Source organism: Podarcis muralis, chromosome 12, assembly GCF_964188315.1.
Source record: "Podarcis muralis chromosome 12, rPodMur119.hap1.1, whole genome shotgun sequence".
NCBI lineage: Eukaryota > Metazoa > Chordata > Lepidosauria > Squamata > Lacertidae > Podarcis > Podarcis muralis.
Genome location: NC_135666.1, coordinates 30,282,468 through 30,300,762, shown reverse-complemented (window position 1 = coordinate 30,300,762; position 18,295 = coordinate 30,282,468). Strand labels below are relative to the sequence as shown.

Below are 18,295 nucleotides of genomic sequence, written 5' to 3'. Positions count from 1 at the left end.
AACCCAAAATAAGTGTTTGAGAACTATTTTTGGAAGCCGAGCATTTTCAGTTTCGAGTGTTACGCTTCCGATTTGAGTGCCACACTTCTATTTTGAGTGTTAAGCTGAGGTCTGTCTGTTTTTGCTATTTATTTTGCGTTTTTGCTTTTGCGGCTTCTTTGTTTTGTTTTTCTGACTGTGCGGAACTCAGTTCAGCTACTGATTGATTGTGTGATGACAGTACAATATTTACTGCTTTCATTTTATGGATCAGTGGTCTTGTTAGATAGTAAAATTCATGTTAAATTGCTGTTTTAAGGGTTGTTTTTAAAAGCCTGGAACGGATTAATCCATTTTGCATTCCTTTCTATGGGAAAGCGCACCTTGGTTTCGGAACGCTTTGGTTTTGGAACAGACTTCTGGAAGGGATTAAGTTTGACAATAAAGGTACAGCTGTATGTTGGAAGCCGCCCAGAGTGGCTGAGGCAATAAATATCACCATCATGGAATAGGACGCCCTTATTGGAGGGTCTGCGACAAATTCGATCAGGTGAAGTGGGACGAGCTTCACCTGTTGAATGTCCAAAAAAAAAAAAAAAGCAGCACAGGAGCCCTATTTTATTTGTTGGGAGAGGCGGGAGGGAGCAGCGGGAACACTTCCAAGCTGCAGTGCCGTCTCGCCGCTTTGGTGGCGAGAAGGGGAGAACAATCGCAGGAAGCCACAGCCGCGCCAGGCGCCTCCGGGCCCAGGAGAACAAACAAGCCCGTCAGGCCGCCCGGGTCTTTCTGCAAAGGAGGGGAACCGGGCGGTGGGGACTGGGGGGCAGGCTGAGGTAACAACGGCGGCCGAAGCTCCTCCCCTGCTCGGGGCCGTTCTCTTCCCGGGCGGAGGAACATTGTGACGCTGGCGGCGCTGGAACACCTGGAGCCACGGCGGCCGCGGGCGACGTGAGGTAAAAACAAAAGCAAACCATTCTCGGGCGGAGGAAAGGGGAGGGGAGTCCCTGGCCAGGCAGCGGCCGCCATGAGGCTCCCCCTGTGAGGAGGGGCGCGAGGCCGCGGAGCCCTTCGAGGGAGTTGCGGGGGGGGGGGGACGACGCACGCAGCCTCCCTCCGCCCCCCTTCCCTCAGAGCCGCGGGCAAGGTAGGTGGGGAAGGAGCGCCGCTTCGGCCCAGCTGGAAAAGCAGGTTCTTCCTCCTGAGGCAGCGGTAGCCGCCGCCGCCGCCGCAGGGCGGAGCCGCGCATGCCGGGCAGGGACCACCAACCACCTCGGCAGGCGGCAGGCGGCGTGTCTCTCACGGAGGAGGAGGAGGAGAGGCGAATAGCTCGGGGGTGCCTGGAAGCAGGAGGTGGGTCGGGGTGCGAGGGTGGGGCGCGTCCCTGGCAGAGGGAGAAGGGGGCTGCAATGGGGGGGGGGTCAGGATTCAAAAACACCCCCCCATTGCTTCGCCTGGGTAACCACAATTCCCCCGGTTCCAAAATGGCATCTCTTTTCCCCCCCCCACCCCGCTTGCTCGGTATCCCCCGCCCTCCCTTCTCATCCATTTAGCAGATATGACAACCAGCAGGTGCATTTGCTTCCTCCTCCCCGGTTTGGTGTTTTTCTTTTTTCTTTCTTTCGTAATTTGCTGCATTATTTGCTTTCAGTCCTTAACTTGGGCGCCTGCTGTTCACAGGCCAGGGAAGCTGCTACTGACACTTTTTGAGGTCAGCAGCACAGTGTTACCATTCAAGCTGATAAGGAATAATAATGGGTATTATTATTATTATTATGAAACCCAGTGCTTTTTTCCCTGGGGCTACGCATACCCCTAAGCATTTTGTGAATCTAAGTTTGGCCTCACTGAGGGGCAGTATTTCCATATGAGTAGGAAAATGAGAGTACCCCTAAACATTTTTTTAAAAGGAAAAAAAAGCACTGATTAAATCTACAGCACTGGTATCAGAGGGGCCAACTTGAATGAAATATTGGGGGGTGGCGGCACATAAGCCCGGTCCCACATAATCACAAGATGCGGCACTCACCCACTATTTGAATGGCAACGTCCATTAACTTGGGGTGGGCGCTAAGACCCCTCAAATGTTTTTTGGGGGGGCAAAGGGACCCCGGCCCCTGAGAGTTGGCTCCGAGGATTGGTACTTTGGGTGCCTGCTAGGCACTGCACAAGCCCTGAATTGTATGGTCTTGATCTGTGTTTTAGAGATTGCATTATCCAGTGATAAAGTCATGTCTCAGCTTCGTAAACTGGAATATGAATACGCCTTTTGCCCACAAATGCATGCAGCCCCTTTGCTTCTTTCCTGGCTGATTCAGCAGACAAATCAGGACGGGGTGCCAACTTGAATAACATATTGGGGGGCATGTAAGCAGCACCCCACATAATTGATCACAAGATGCGGTACATGCACACCATTTGAATGGCAATGCCTATCAACTTTGGGGGAGGGGAACCAGCCCCCTCAAATATTTTATTTGGTGGTGCAAAGGGACCTTGCCCTCTAGGAGTTGGCTCCTAGGAATGGGGAAGTTTCCAGTCTTAGCCAAACCAGGAAACTATGGTTATCAGCTGCGGAACAAGCCAGTATGTTAAACCATGATTTGAAGTTGTTTTAATATCCTAGCTTGTAACCATAGATTCATGGTTTGGATGATACAGGAAATGATGGTTAATTGGAGACTTACTGGCTTGGTTGCAAGGAGTGGTGGGGCTACATGCATGGGAGAAAGGCTCATTTGTAGCTTGACCCATTAAGTATTCAGTATATGATCATCTGAAAGCAGAAATCATGAATTATAGCTTATAACTTGCACCATCTGAAATGTTTAGGATCATAATGGCAACTATATTGCACTCCTGTCCTAGAAATAGTGACAGGTTAACAGGAGGACAGGGAGAACAGGTGGATGGAAAGCTCCCTAGGGGCTTATTTAGACCTCATCATCATTGTATGCTGCCTTTCCATAGTTAAACCGTGCTTACAATATCGATATGAAAACAGCATTAAATATGCAATAAAATCAGACAATCCCTACCTAATTCATCATAAAGTATTGACAAGAAAAATACAAAAACAGTTGCAGTATCAGTAAAAATGCTTCTCCAAAATAAACTCTCAACCCAACAGAAACCACCAAACACACCACCACCCCGGTAGTTTCTAGGCATCCTGAGCAGGAAGTCTCTTTGGGCTTAAGAGCAAGATAATCTCTGACCCCTTCAGCAGCAGCTTTGTAGTTGGCGTCTGTCAGGACCCTACCCTCCCTAAGCCATACTTCACTGTATGTATCTTATATGTTGCCAGTGTTCTCCATGCATTGCTTCACGTTGTATATCCCACCTAGTCTCCAAGGGCACTGTGAGATGGGGACTTGTCCAAAGTCATCCTGTGACCTTCATAGCCGAACAGGATTTTCACCTGAGTTTGACAAGTCCATGCAAAACTTTCAGGAAATGATTCTGACAACAAACTTTAGGGAAACCCTTTCAAACCAATCCAAGTGAGAATTTCTGACATCTCTGAAGTAGACTCACAGGAAGTGTGGCATTCATGCCAGACTGTATTTGAGCAACTTTTTATCAACAAAGAATCAAACTAAACAATGAGTATTGCGGTTTTGTTGATGTTTCTAATTATGTTTTGCAGATACTGTAGTTATTTATTGATTTCATTGTATTTATATTGTAAGCTGCCTTGATATTTGTTGCGAAAGTGCAGGTCACAAATATACAAATAAATGATAGTTTGCCTTCCAGCCAGACAACACATTCACCAGCTGGAAAGGTTCTGTTGTCACAAGGTAGCAAACTACCCATCATTGCCACTTCATAGGCCTGGATATAGACTCCCTGGGATATGCAGTCATTTTTTTGCTTGGGTCTTTCTCCACTGGTGCTCAAGTTCTTTCCTAGCCCATTTCAAAGATCCCAGCACTTTAATATACTAGGGTGTCAAGGAGGCATTTGTTTAAGCCCTCTGCAGTCACTATCTGGTTCTAGGCATGCCACCAGCATCACTTTTCTATCTGAAAAAATATTGTTCATCATAATGGTTCCACAAGTGGAAAATGGAAATAGTCGTCATGTACTGTAGAGAGTTGTTGGAAGAACAAACCAAAATAAAGTTGTAAATCATTCAGTACATAAATTGTGCTGTATACCGAAGAGAGCAGCTTAATGAATATTTTGTTCTACTAAGAATGCTAATTTTATTTGTCAAATGTACATATATTTATTTATTAAATTTGTATACCCATAGATCTCAGGGCAGTTCACAACATATGTTGTCTCTTTCCTCCATGCAGTTCAAAAACGGTGTATATTCCCTGGTCTAAACAACTTCAAAAGCAGATGATGTACCGTATTTTTAGCTCTATTGGACGCACCGGACCATAGGACGCACCGAACCATAGGAGGGGGAGAACGGGGGGGGGGGGGATTTTCTTGTTCTCCCCCTCTAAGTCAAGGTGCGTTCTGTACATTCAAGGTGCGTTCACCTGAAGCCTCCGGAGCCCAGCGTGAGTTCCTGCTGGGCTCCGGAGGCTTTGGATTCCTTTCAACCTGCTCTTTGCGGCTGGCGGGGGGGGGGGGGAGTGCTGCTTTCCCCCACCGCCAGCCCCAAAGACCAGGTCGGGGGACAGCAGGAAGGTGGCGCTCTGCCTCCCCGCTGTCCCCCCAGCTTGTGGGGCTGGCGGTGGGGAAAGCAGCACTTCTCCCCACCGCCAGCCTCCAAACCAGGTCGGGGAACAGCGGGAAGGCGGTGCTCCGCCTCCCCGCTGTCCCCCGAGCTTGTGGGGCTGGTGGTGGGGAGAAGCGCTGCTTTCCCCACCGCCAGCCTCCAAACCAGGTCGGGTTTGGAGGCTGCTATCTGCAAGCCTTGGGAGCCTGGCGGGAACTCCCGCCGGGCTCCCTAGGCTTGTGGATATCTGCCCGAAGCCTGCATTCACTCCATAGGACGCACACACATTTCCCCTTCATTTTTGGAGGGGGGAAAGTGTGTCCTATAGAGCGAAAAATATGGTAAATAACATAACCAAATGCTTTCCAGTGTTAACCAGATAAAATCTTTTAAACATAGAAACTAGCAAATCAATGGAAGATTTCCACATGCAGCTTCGTATTTATTCATTTGATTAATTTATGAATCACTTCCCAATGAAGCATGCAGAAGCAATATACAATATAATATAATATAAAAGAAGTCACAAATATTAAAACAGTTAAAGCAATTGCATATATAAGAACAATGGGAAACATATATGTGACAGGAAACATTTGAGCATGTGATTGCTGACTTGCAGCATCCTTGGAAGAGTATAGCCACATGAAGTTTCTGAATATGAAGTTTGGCTCTTAAACATAAAGACTCTTACAGACAAAAGCAACCTGAACGAATGGGTATGATTATGCGAGTTTTTAATGTTCATTGGGCCCAGGATCCCAAGAATTGTTTCTCTTGAAGAAAATTTGAAGAACACTTAATATTATCCCAGTCAAGTAGTTTATCATGTGTGAAAAATGATGCAAAAATAGAAGTTGAAAATACCTGTGTATCACCATAAAAGCAAGAAAGCCGCACATAATTGCATTCTTCTGCCAAACTTGGTGCATGATCAGCCTGGAAGTTAACATTTTAGTTCCACTGAATCTAGATAATGCTTAATGCATTAAATTACACTGGATCGCTCAGTGGACCCATATATCCTTTAGAATACCACATTGCCAGACCAGACAGGACACTGTCCCTCATTCTGGTAGGGGGTGGGGAGGCAGAAGTATTTCAGCCTTCATCAACCTGGTACCTTTCAGATGATTTGGACTACTACTCCCGTCATCCCCAGCCAACAAATGCTCATTAGGACTGATGTCACCAATTTTGTTTTTAGATGTGGGTTACCATTTTAAAACTAACAGATGGCTATGCTAAAAGCAATATATGCTGCTAATTGCTAGTGTGGAATGCTGAATAAATGTTGGACTCAGTCTGGTGAGACTTGGCTTTGTATTCCTATGTGGCCATGAAACTTGCTTAACCTTTCTTACAGAGTTGTGATAAAATGGTTTGACCTTGTGTATGCCACCCTGACCTCTTTGGAAGAAGGATGGGGTGCAAATGTAGCTAATTAAATCTCAAACCCTTGCAAGTTAATCCTTTGGAGTGAAAATTCAACAAGTGCAAGTTATCATTGCTGCTCCACGAATCACTGCCCTTCATTGCACAACGAATTTTGCTGGAGAAAACATTACAACCCTATTTTTCCACATTTTCTCTTTTTTCACATGGTTAACTTGCAGTAAGTTCAACTAGGTTCTGTAAGAACTGAATCTGTGTATGTCCTTTAGATGTATCATACTTTAAAACTTTGCTTATATAATATCTAGAAGTTGGGTCCAGTATAGTTGAATAAGGTGTCCAATCCCAAGTAAGGGATTTATTTATTTTTAAGATGAAACAATTAACTTGCTCATTTTAAAAGAAAAAGAAGCTAACTTGCTGAACAACCAGTGTGTCCTTGGCTATTTACTATGGCTTGGATTCTAAAACGAGTGAATGGAAGGGGGGGAAATGAAAGGTACTCACCCACCTCACTCCTTCAGACACCTTTGCCCATGGATAGCCTCTTTGTAGGATGAGGATTCCTAACGAACAGCACAGAGAAGGATGTGTGTGTGTCCAAAATTAGGAGCAGGCCTCTGCCTGATTGTGGACTGTTCTTCCCTTTCCAGCAGCCTGTGTACTATATCCTACATTATTTAGAAGCCCCCCACCTAATCCTCCAGAGTAACTTTGGGGATTGGTGCATGGGAAATTTCTGTGAAATTTATTCCATTCACTTGTTTTAAGATTCACCCCATATCTGTTATGTTGGGTTATAATTTCACTTTCATGCTAATAGCTTCAGGATCTTTTTCTGACTTGGTCACTAAGGTAGTTTCATTGGCCTTTGAAAACTTTGGTGTAACTCAGAAGCAGGGATAGCCAATGTTTTATACTTGGAAGCTGCTTGCTTCTGAACTTATATGTTCAGGTGCCTTTTCATAGCAACAGAATAAGGTGCATTAAACTGCAATGGGGGTTGAGAGATGCCAGGTGGCTATTCATTGTAGCTGCAGGCTGAATTACCTGGCAACAAGACTGCATGAGGCCTGAAAATGTACAGTTGTTTCCATGACAAGTCGTCTCATTATTTCTAGGACCAGGTTGTATTGAATGTCCCCGGTAGACGCTTTCCACCATTCTCTGTCACCATCACTTCCGTTTCATTGATCATCCTTGGCAACTCTTCCCTTCACAGTCCAGGAAACTACCCTCTGAGTTAAAGGTGCTTTCCTGCCTCCAGGGTAGTCAAGGCAAGAGCAATATCAGGGTTGGGAGTGGAGTGTGCCCTGCGCATGATCACTTAGGATCCCAGCTGTGGGGGAAATGTAAACACATCATTCTTCCCTTTACAGACTCTCTGCTCCTGTTTGTGGTGATGGGGAAATGAAGGTAGGATCAGTGGGCCTCTCCATGTGCTTACATATGTGTGAACAAAAAACCCAAATAGGGCTACAATGTCCTTTTTTAAAACTGACAGTTCATTTGGAAGGCTGAGAATGTCATTTATATATTCAGTTCATACTGAGGGGAAGGTCTGGTTTTGTGTAGTGCAGAGTTTTTTCCAATAGATATTCCTACTAGGTCAATGACTGTTTGCTTCAGCTTTATATATTTAGCTTTTTATGTTTCCTTGTCATGGTAGCTTATAATATAGCATCAAAATATCCCACATCTTTGTATAGTAGTTTCCAAGAGTGTGTAAATTTTACCTTGGATACCATGTTAATCTCCCCCCCCCCCCCCCGGTATTTTTCTTACATGAATATTTTAAGCAGCTGTTTAAATTGGCAGGTAAATCCTGGTTTTTGTTTTTACAGGTCAAGAGTAGCATTTCTACTTGTTCTTTGTGTTTATTTTAAAAACTGGTTTGCTGTGCCTCCAGTCATTATATATTAGTTCCGTTCTTAAGGCAGGTGGCTGGTATTTTGCAATGGTATAACCTTGAAAGCACTTTTCTAGATTAAATCCTTCAGAGTATGGTTTAAAGCATCGCAAACAGCTAAGGTCCTTGAAATGTTGTACTTTCCATCTCTGATAATACTAATGTCAGCAATCTCTCTCTCACACACACACATACACACACATATGCCTTGCCAACGTTCAGACCAAATTTATAAATAACTGCACACCTGGATTGCCTATGGCAGTCAAATTGTTACTGGGAATCTAGGCAGGAAAGCTTCTAGGCCACAAATGGTTGACATGGGAATGTGTGAACAAGCAAGCTACTGAGAGATAATTTTGTTTAATTGAAATCTATTTTCACCCTCTTTTTTTTACCATATATGCTTGCCAGTCAATTGACTGCTTATCATTTTCTGCAGTCAAAACCTTTCATGAAGCCAATAATGCTTTATGAAATTCTTGGTAGCAGCTTAGCTTTGCCTATTTATTGATAGCATTGTTTACTGTAAAGGGCAGGAGCAAGAGCTTAAGGCTGGTTAAACCTGCAGTAAATACAGGGAAATGTAGCAGCATAGCAAACCATCTCTTTGTGGTCACCCCTTGTAACCACAGGTTTCTCCTGACTAGACCACCTCAGTAGCAAAGGTCACTATTGGACCAAGCAGTCCAAAAGGGGTGGGTAGGAGTGAGAGAATCCAAGGCAGAGGAATCATGAAATCACAAGGCCTGCTGCACTCAACCATAGCTGTCAACTTTCCCCTTTTCTTGTGAGGAACCCTATTCAGAATAAGGGAATTTCCCTTAAAAAAAGGAAAAAGTTGACAGCTATGCACTCAACGCAAAAGGTGGGTGGGTATCTTTAGTTTTTCTTTCTTCTGTCCACTGTGGTTTCCTTCATATTTTCCTTCCCATTGGTCCCAACAGTTGCTATAATTGGGTTATTTGCAAAGCTGACCTATATTTGACAAGAAGCAGGATGAGGCTGCTGTGTGGAACAGCCAACAGTCCATGCTTGGAGATCTTTGGCTGTAACTCACCCCCCCTACCCCCCCCACTCTTCACCTTAGCCTGTCTGTATTTATTCCTTTGTTCCTCTTGCTTCTTGGTCTGCCCACTTGTTACCTTTCCCCAGCCTTCAGTTTTCTTTATTACCCATCCTGCTAAAAGCGCCTGATCCAGCAATGCTTCTTTTACCCCTGTAAGACCCCTGACATCTAATTTTACTTTAACCTTTGTGCAAAATTAGGGACAGCTAGAAACTGTCTGCATGTTTTCTGAAGTTAAGTGTTGAAGGAGAGGGTGCACTGGGAGCCTGAAAGCAGAAAGAATGGGGGAGGGAATGTTTTGTGGGGCGGGTGGAGCTTCACAAGAGTGGCTGATTATACAAGGGAAAGAACCACTTGGGTAGCATAGAAGTGAATGACAGTAAGGTGCTGGGAGAAGGGGGTGGGTGGAACATATATTGGAGAATGATATGCTGGGATAGGTGAAGTGGTTATGGGAATGACCTGGGTAGAAATAAGTTTAAGGCACATCAGTAAATAAAAGCTGAACCTTCTATCAGCCACACCCTGTGTTGGCTAAGGGTGTTGAACACAAGGTAGTGAAACAGAAACACAAAATGGTACTGAGGGATCTAAAAGGTTACATATAGTTAATCAAGAAAATGTTGGCTGTACAGAAGAATGTATTCTCCCCCATGTGCTCCAATGTAGAAGGGTTGAATGACTTCTGCATTTAATCTTCCAGGAGCAAGGTAAACATATTTTTCACAAGTCTAGTTAAATGAGTTTAGAATTGGGCTATGAGTAGTTCAGGTATAGGATTAAAGAACAATTGAAGTTAGGTCTGTGCACCTCAAGGATTTTTGGACATCCTGCAGCCTTTGTGCTGTGTGGTAAACCACTTTTGCAACTGAAAGGAGCCTCAAGGAATATGGTATATGGGGGTGATTCTGGTATTTCAAAGGAAAAAGAGGGGGAAATGTCTCTAGTGCATAGGTCAAGGGTTGTCAACCTGGTCCCTACTGCCCACTAGCGGGCGTTTCAGGATTCTAGGTGGGCTGTAGGGGGTTCTACGGCACAAGCTGAATCCTCCTTCCATCAAGCACTGGTGGGCGGTAAGGAAATTTTACCATGGTAGGTATAAAAAGGTTGACTACCCCTGGCATAGGTCTTCAGCTGTTGTGTCGGAGCCCAGTACTGGCGGGTTCAAGAAACCGCTGCAGCTGCAATGGACAGCATTGGAAGCATGGTCTGTGCTTCCTGAAATTGAAAAGCTGAGTAAGAGGAGCAAAAAGTATTGCACATTTTATGACTGAGAATTTTGTATTGCAGAAAGAGTTTTCTAAATTCATTGAGGATTTTTTCCTGGATATTAGTTGCTAACTAGGTTTTTACTACAGCTGGAGAACTGGAAGGAATATTCATTATAAAAGCTACAGATTCCCAAACAACTGTTTTGGTGCAAAATTGCAACCATCAACTTGAATACTTTGCAAGAGGGTATTTGTTTTTGCTTTTTATTTGGTGATAGATTTAGGAACTTAAAACAGACACACAGAAAAACAAATAACTGCCACTGACAAGCTACAGCTTAGTCAGGTCACAATGAAAGGCTTTTTGTTTTCATATTTGTTACCTGTCTGGTTGCATAAACAAGTAATTGTGTCTGCAAAACTCAAATCCTGCCTCTCCCATTAGGAGTATTCCTATTAGGCTATTGGAATCTAAGGACTCTTCAAATGAGACCTTAGCAGCATAGTGGATTGTTATTTAAAAAAACACCAAAAAGGCCCTGCATCAAGAGCAGTTAGAAAATTAAGTTACTTTGTTTAGCAACAACTTTTTACACGCCACTAATTTTACTCAAGAGTTGAAGAAATGAAATAGCTCTAAGGCAGCAACAGTTTTTTTCCCTTGGCCTTTATTCAAGATAGCAGCTGCAGTCTTGTTTTGTGAGAAGCTGAGGGATATCTATAAAGAAGTCACAGTCCAGAATATGTGATTAAGACATCCATCTACCCTTATGATTAAGAAATGAACAGAAGGTAGCCCAAGGATGAAAGAAACAAAGCATGTTATAGTCTTAGTTCTTGCCAATCTTACATATATCCATTCCTTTTTAGAGTATTTCCATTACTGCAGTGGGAGTACATGTAAATGTAAATATCATGATTGGTATGAAACTAATATCATTGGTAATTGGCTGCCATACAAAACATACCATCAGCATAGCTGGGCTTAAATTGATGTTAAGCCTATTACACAGTCCTGTGAATCATTGCTATATAGTTGAAAAAACCTATTTTCATGTAAAATGCTGTTTCCAAAGGTAAATGTTTTCTGACAGTTTGAAAGCCCCAAAGTATAAATGGAAAAGGTAATTTTCCTTGTCTTTTACTGACATTTAAATATATATTAAAAAATAATACTTGCTAGCTTTATTTGTGGATGGAGATGTAATGCTGGCTTCTACAAACCACAGTTTGCACATGGACATCCAGTTTCAGTAATGTGCTCTCACTTCTCTGTTCTCTGGAACAATTTCCCCTCACCCTTCATTTCCTTGTGTCAACCATGTTTAGCATGATATGGACGAACACTACCCCTAGTGCTTTACTAGCCCAAAATATAACCATGGTTTGAGGTGGCTTATGAGGGAACCTGGTTTATGTTGATGATAGTTTGTGTTGGTGTAATTGTTATGTAGCATCATGGTTAACTGGAAAGAAGGAGGGAACAACATTTCTCCATAGAAATGTGGGTGTGGCATGTGTTCATAAGATAGGTTCCATATTTGCACCTAATGATTTGCAAGAATCTAGTGTTGTATCTGTACCGGGTTTATATCTTCATTCTAACAGTTTATGTGAGTTGTTAGATGTGTTCCAGCCGCCCTCTTTTTCAACATTAAATGAAGTATATATCCAGCAGTACCAGGGGCAGTACAGGCAACTCCCCATTCACATGCATTCAAGGCATGTGTGATGGCGCGCATGTGCATCACCATGAACCCGGAAGTGGCACAAAAGGGGGCAAAAATGGCCCTAAAAGAGCTTATTTTTCTTGTTTGTTTATTATAGTGAAACTGTTGAATATCAATATACCTTATATATCCTATGATATATATTTCTATATAGTTCATAATTGGTATCTGTCAGCTAAATGTTGTCTGTGTTGGGCTACCATAACTGAAACAATCTCATCCACTGATGCAAAAGAGAACATGATGATTCTGCAATAACATTTACTAAGGAGAACTTTGGTATCCATGCATGAACTTAGCTGAATCCTTGGGATTCACTGAGGATACAAGAATATATCTTCTCTGAGAAATGGATAATATTGCAACACAGAGGGCTTTTGGAAATACCCTCTATAATTTCAAACTGCTTTATGCATTATATTTTTCAAAGTAAACAGTATAAACATGACAAAGGTTTGGGATGCATAAACACACCAATCATTTTGCTATGCTTTTCTCCCTTTATTTCATAGTGTTTGAAGAAAATAACAAAAGATGGACGACCACAAATAGTAAGTAGATTTCTCTGTGTTTGTATCTGTATCTGTAGCAGTGACTAAGTTAAGGCACAGCCTTTCTTAAAACTGACAAAAAAAAAAAATCAAGCTATAAGCTTCAGAATAGTTCATCCATACCCCTAAGTATGAAGAAGCCAGGAAAACTGGGGTGGTTGTAGTAGGAGCTGAGGTTGGGAAAATGCAAGTCAGTGTAGAACTGTACAAGGAATGTAAATACAGACAGAGATATTGCATCAAATGCTGCTTATATGATATCTTACATGATTTCAAATTGTCTCTTAAATCTCTTGTAAATAAACTAGCATCTTGCCTCCTAGCAGTTATTCAAGGGAATTTTATGATCGGTATGCCCAAGGCCAAGAGAAGTCTGTGGTCAATAAAATGCAGCAGAAATACTGGAAGACAAAACAAACTCTTATCAAAGTCACAGGAAAGAAGGAGGATGAACATGTGGTGGCCTCAGATGCAGATCTGGATGCAAAACTGGAGGTAGGCATGGCAGCCCAGATATTTCCTCACAAAGGGGGGAAATCCTATGTTAGGAGGTCGCAAAAATTGGGCCAGGTTCCAAAAAGCCATTCATGCCCTGTGGCTTTTCAGCCCTAGCTTCCCTGTTGCAGCTCCCCTTGCCACTCCTCCCCGCAAATGCACCCTAAAGTTAGAGGTACCCTTGGATATGGCATTTCATGAGGCATGAGAACAGTGGTGCACCTAAGTAAAATTTGACCCTGGACTTAATGGAGTCTGGGAGGTGCTTAAGGTGGCCATGCGTAGCGCTCCTGTTGTGAAGCACACTGTTAACATTTATCTCCTCCCAGCACCATTCTGTACTTTCCAACTGCTTTTTCTTTCCTGATAAGTTAGAGCAGACCTCCCCGCACCAAAAAAGAAAGAAAGAAAAGAAACCCAACACATTTACCAGCCTCGATAAATGAAAGAAATATACAGAGCACTTGCAATTTCTCATTTTAAGACTCGCTTAAAGCATAGCACCATCATGAATACAGGAATAAAATAGAGTATGCTTCTCCTTCCCTGATGATAAACAGATTTTGTTGTAGAAAAGGACAATATTCTTTTAATAATAAAATGAGCATCTGTAATCCCTTATATGTCTGGCTGGCCTCCCACTGGCAATTTTTTTAAAAAAAACAAAACAAGTAGAAAGAAAGGATACTGTGGCAACTAGTGTGAACTTCAGCCTAGATGCTGATGCTGGGCCTGATGTTGGCCTCTGCCTCCACCATTTCCTTTTCTTTGGGTGGTAATTTGAGGGCCCCCTGAGCTGCAAATCCCTGGACTTTGGCCTGGATATCCTAGCTGCACCACTGCAAGAGAAACTTCATTGGGAGAAATCAAGAAAAAGCTACACGCACCTAATTGAAATCACTGTCTCCTGACTCGTGTACCTGATTTAGTTGTAAAGGTAAAAAAGTGTCCCCAGCCTCTTGGAAGAATGGGATACAAATGTAGCAAATAAGTCAGTGTTATGCCACAGAAGTATGTTTTCGGCCATTTCCTTTCCTCCTTTTGGTGTGCAATTGCTGATGTTTTTTCCATTTTATTAGCAAGGTTGAGGGAATTTGATATGTTTAGCCTGGTAAAGAAGAGACCAAGAAGAGATAGATAGCCATATTCCAATATCTAAAGCAGGCTTCCTCAACCTCAGCCCTCCAGATGTTTTGAGACTACAATTCCCATCATCCCTGACCACTGGTCCTGCTAGCTAGGGATCGTGGGAGTTGTAGACCAAAAACATCTGGAGGGCTGAGGTTGAGGAAGCCTGATCTAAAGGGCTGTAAGATGGAGCAAGCATTTTTCTGCTGCTCCAGAGGCTAGGGCAATGGGTTCAAGTTACAAGAAACAACTAAATATCAGGAAGAACTTCCTGACAGTAAGAACTGTTTGAAAGTGGAACAGGCTCCCACGAGAGGTGGTGTACTCTCCTTCCATGCAGGTTTTTAAGCAGAGGTTGGATAGCCATCTCTCATGTATGATTGAGCCAATATTCATGTATTACAGGGGGTTGGACTAGATGACCCTTGGGGTCCCTTTCAACTCTACAGTCCTATGAGTCTGATTTTAAAGGATATTCGTTACCTAATGGTAGAATTAAAACAAGCATAGCAGTGTTATCATAGAATTAGCATAGATAACAGAGAACCTGTTAATCCCTCTCTGGTCTCTCTTTAAATAAGCAAATGTTGATGTCTGATTTGGACTCTCTTTTTTTTGTAACTATTTATTTCCTGAGAAATTCTAAAACTAAAATAATATAAACCTCATCTCTGGAAATATTGGACAGTTTGAGTGTTTACTTCTTGGAGTGGTTCCAGCTTGCAAATTACATTTTACATATTTACTTTCTGCCTGTGACCTTAATTATACCTCTTAAAATCTGTGCCGTCACATTCCTTGCACAGAATGGCCTTCCTGCTATACTGTAAACATGGTTGCATTTCACTGGCAGAGAACATATCACAGAGCATAAATGCCCGTGAGACAAGCTGATTTGCTCAGACCATCTCAAATGCTTTGTATTTATATAGGAATTGTATTAGAAAATTGCTGCATGTGTGATGTTGTACATTGGAGGAAAACACTATGAATTCATAGGCAAGGAAAGCTGATAAGGTTTCAGAAGCAACATACTGTTTTGAAGGGAAATATAGTTTTAAGGAAAGTGTTTTTTCTGTGTCTCCTGTCTCAACAATAGTTTGTATTTTATGTTTCATTTCAGCTCTTCCATTCAATTCAGAGGACGTGTATGGATTTACTTAAAGCAATTGAACTATATCAAAAAAGGATTTGTTGTAAGTATTTTAGCTGTAGTTAGCCTCGCCTTTTCAGCCTAACTTAATTAGTGGTAAAATGAAGATAATTGTGAGGTATTCTGCAGCATTAATCAGAGTTCAAGTTGATACTAAAATTATTTATCAGTCTAGGCTTTAAAGATAGCTTTGTACATTGGCGGAAACAAATATTATGGCTAAGAAAAATATGATATTACATCGAACTTGATCAGATCCAATCCAAGCGATTTTGCTGTCCAAGGCCAAAGACAAGATGCCTCTTCCCATTCTGTATGCAAATCATGCTTGCAGTTAAATCTTACTTCAACGTTGATGACAAGACAGCATCCTCCACCACACCTAAAGGGTGTGGGCTAGCTTATTAGGTGCAGAGCAGACCACATGACACACACAGCTCTGTCTGCTGACAAAGGAAAATGGCCAGCAACTGTGTGTGCCTTAGGACAGATGACAAGGGTCCAGCACTGCTCCTCCTCACCCTAACTGCTGCCTAAGGCAGCTACCCCACTCTTTCTGATAGTAGGGACAGCCCCAAGTTTGATAAACTGGTCCAATCTTTTTGTTACACTGAAAACATGAGAAATGTCTCCCTAGCATGTGCTTACATATATAAAAAAGGAAATGCAATATCAGAGGCTGTGGTAGAGAGTGTGAGGGAGCTGCTTAACTTTTTCTCCTCCTGTTGTTTGTTCTGTCAAAGCGTGCGGCCCCCCCCCCTCCAAGCTGCTTTTTATGGCAGAAAGGGGGGGCTGTATATTTTGTCCTGCAGAGAACAAAAGCAACTTGAATATAGCAATTTTGGGTATCTTCTGTCCCTCTGCTTGAAGCAGCACCCTCCTGTACCTGTTTTTCAGTGTTAGCTGTTCAAGCAAAACATTGGTTCCAGAGTATGGTCTGAAGGCATAGGAGGCCACTCACCTGCTGAAAATAAGCCAGCCTGGTTGTTGTTGTTGTTGTTGTTGTTGTTGTTGTCGTCATGCTCATCAGTGAGTGGATAGGTGACTACCTGGCAACCACTTGAATTTCTTGAGTAACTCATTGAGTTACATGATGGAAGAAAGGCAGGATATAAATGTAAGGAAACAGAAAAAAGTAAAAATCATCCATTGAGAGATTGCATAACTTGATACCTTTTAATTTGGTCCTCACATTTGCTATTGTGTATGGACCTGTAGGACATGCTTTGCCCTGCCTTAGTTTGCTTTTTTTTAAAAAAGATCAATATTTTAAAACATTTTCTTAATTTAAATGCAAACTCTGTCTGTGAAACCAAATCTTCTAAATGAAAAATACAAATATACAGAGGGAATAGAACTGAAGAGTGCATGGTGCCCAAGTTGTTTCAATCAGCATCCATTTGACGAGCCCCTGTGAACTTCTGTCACTTGAGCATCAGGCTCAAGGAGTTGAAAGAGAGTGTAAAACAATCAAGGGAAATTCTAGGTATTGTAGTCAGGTCACAGCAGTCTACTTCATCTGATCCCACCAAGCTTATAGCTCTATTCAAGCAAAAAATAGCACGTTCTCCTGTTGCCTTTTCAGCGTAGAGGTCATTTTGCAGTTCTTGTTACATTACACTGAGCCCATGAAGGGATGTGCTGAAGTGAACCCGATCGTCTGTTTCGTAAGTGCGTGGGATTCATGAAGGTTAATTAGAAATTGCAGGGTTATGTTGGAGGGTTATTCTGTGACCTGAATAATGGGGGCAATGCAACATTTCCCTTCTTTAAACTTAGTGGTGCATCACCACTTTCTCTCTCTCTTTTTTTTTTAATCTCAGTTCTGTCTCAAGAAGAAAATGAATTGGGGAAATTTCTCCGATCCCAAGGCTCTCAGGATAAAACCAGAGCGGGCAAGATGATGCAAGCTACAGGAAAGGCCCTCTGCTTTTCCTCTCAACAAAGGTATGTTTGACTGGAGAGATTTCATGTATGAAATAGCTTACCATCGTTGCCCTGCCTTCTGAAGCAGGCCTGCACAAGAAGCCCACGTGAGGTTTCAAGCTTTTTCTATCTCCAGCCTCCCAGCAGCCCCAATAAAAAGCAGGAAAGGACTGCTGGTAGCTTGAAGTCAAGAAAGCTCTCTGGCTATATTTTTTGTCTGTGTTTTTTTGGGGGGGGAGGGAGGGGTGTCTTTCTTCCTCAATGTCACTTATATATTACATTTCTATCCTGTCCTTGTTCCAGTGAGTTCAAGGCAGCATCTACAATAGGCAGGAAATCAAAAGATTAATTCCTTCTCTGATTTGAAGAGCTAATGAAACGTGCATCCCCTTCTGCAGAGAGGATCCCTCTCAGTTTCCAGCTCAGCCTTCTGACGCATCTTTACCTCTGGTTTGTTAAAGCCAGGAGTCTTTGCCAAATGTGTTGTCTCTAAGAGGGCTCCCTTTCTCAGAAAAAAGACTCCAGGCACTTCAGATAAACTCAAACACCAACAGCTATATTTAAGTACAGCAGGCAGGGACCCATACTCACTTCTTTCCCCCACTCGCCTCTACAGGACAGTCCCTCTTCAAGTATTTCCTCTTGACCCAGGAGCTAACCACATACACACTTTCCGCTTTTCATTTTAGCTCCAGTATGATCATATACCTACACTCCTTGGCATCAATTTCAAATGTGTATGTCCATCCTCTGGTTTAGTATGATGCAACACTTAACTAGAAAATGGGGTTTTCTTTTCATCAAAGAGTTCATCTGTATACTTGTGATCAGGTTGGTATCTAGAGACAGGGTACACCAGGACATTATTGCACCTTCCAGTGCCAAAAGTATCACAGCTTCATTGTCAGGAGGATGGAACAGCTATCATTCCTTGGTTTGTGGTATTCAGCCTTGCTGGACACAAGCCAGGGGGAAGCCATCCTTGTCCAAGAAACCTATCAGCTGGAAACGCCTTAAGAGTTTGTCATATCTTCCTGATAGCATGCTTTGACAAGGCTTTGTTCTATACGA

General features: G+C 42.7%; 1 protein-coding gene across 12 annotated transcripts in view; it reads left to right on the top strand.

Annotated features, from left to right (window-relative positions):
* Positions 1-663: 663 nt before the first annotated feature.
* The window catches only part of ICA1 (islet cell autoantigen 1), a 67,635-nt gene continuing 50,003 nt past the window's right edge, over positions 664-18,295 (top strand). For 2 of the 12 annotated variants that reach the window (XM_028749648.2, XM_028749649.2), the window contains exons 1-5: positions 666-932; positions 12,484-12,522; positions 12,846-13,017; positions 15,269-15,341; positions 17,122-17,245. In XM_028749648.2, the coding sequence (XP_028605481.2) occupies positions 12,506-12,522; positions 12,846-13,017; positions 15,269-15,341; positions 17,122-17,245 (386 nt within the window). In that variant the 5' untranslated portion in view covers positions 666-932; positions 12,484-12,505. Of the gene's footprint in view, positions 933-963; positions 1,124-1,147; positions 1,330-12,483; positions 12,523-12,845; positions 13,018-15,268; positions 15,342-17,121; positions 17,246-18,295 lie in introns of those variants that run through there. The other 10 variants (XM_028749647.2, XM_028749640.2, XM_028749643.2 and 7 more) reach the window with 10 other exon arrangements.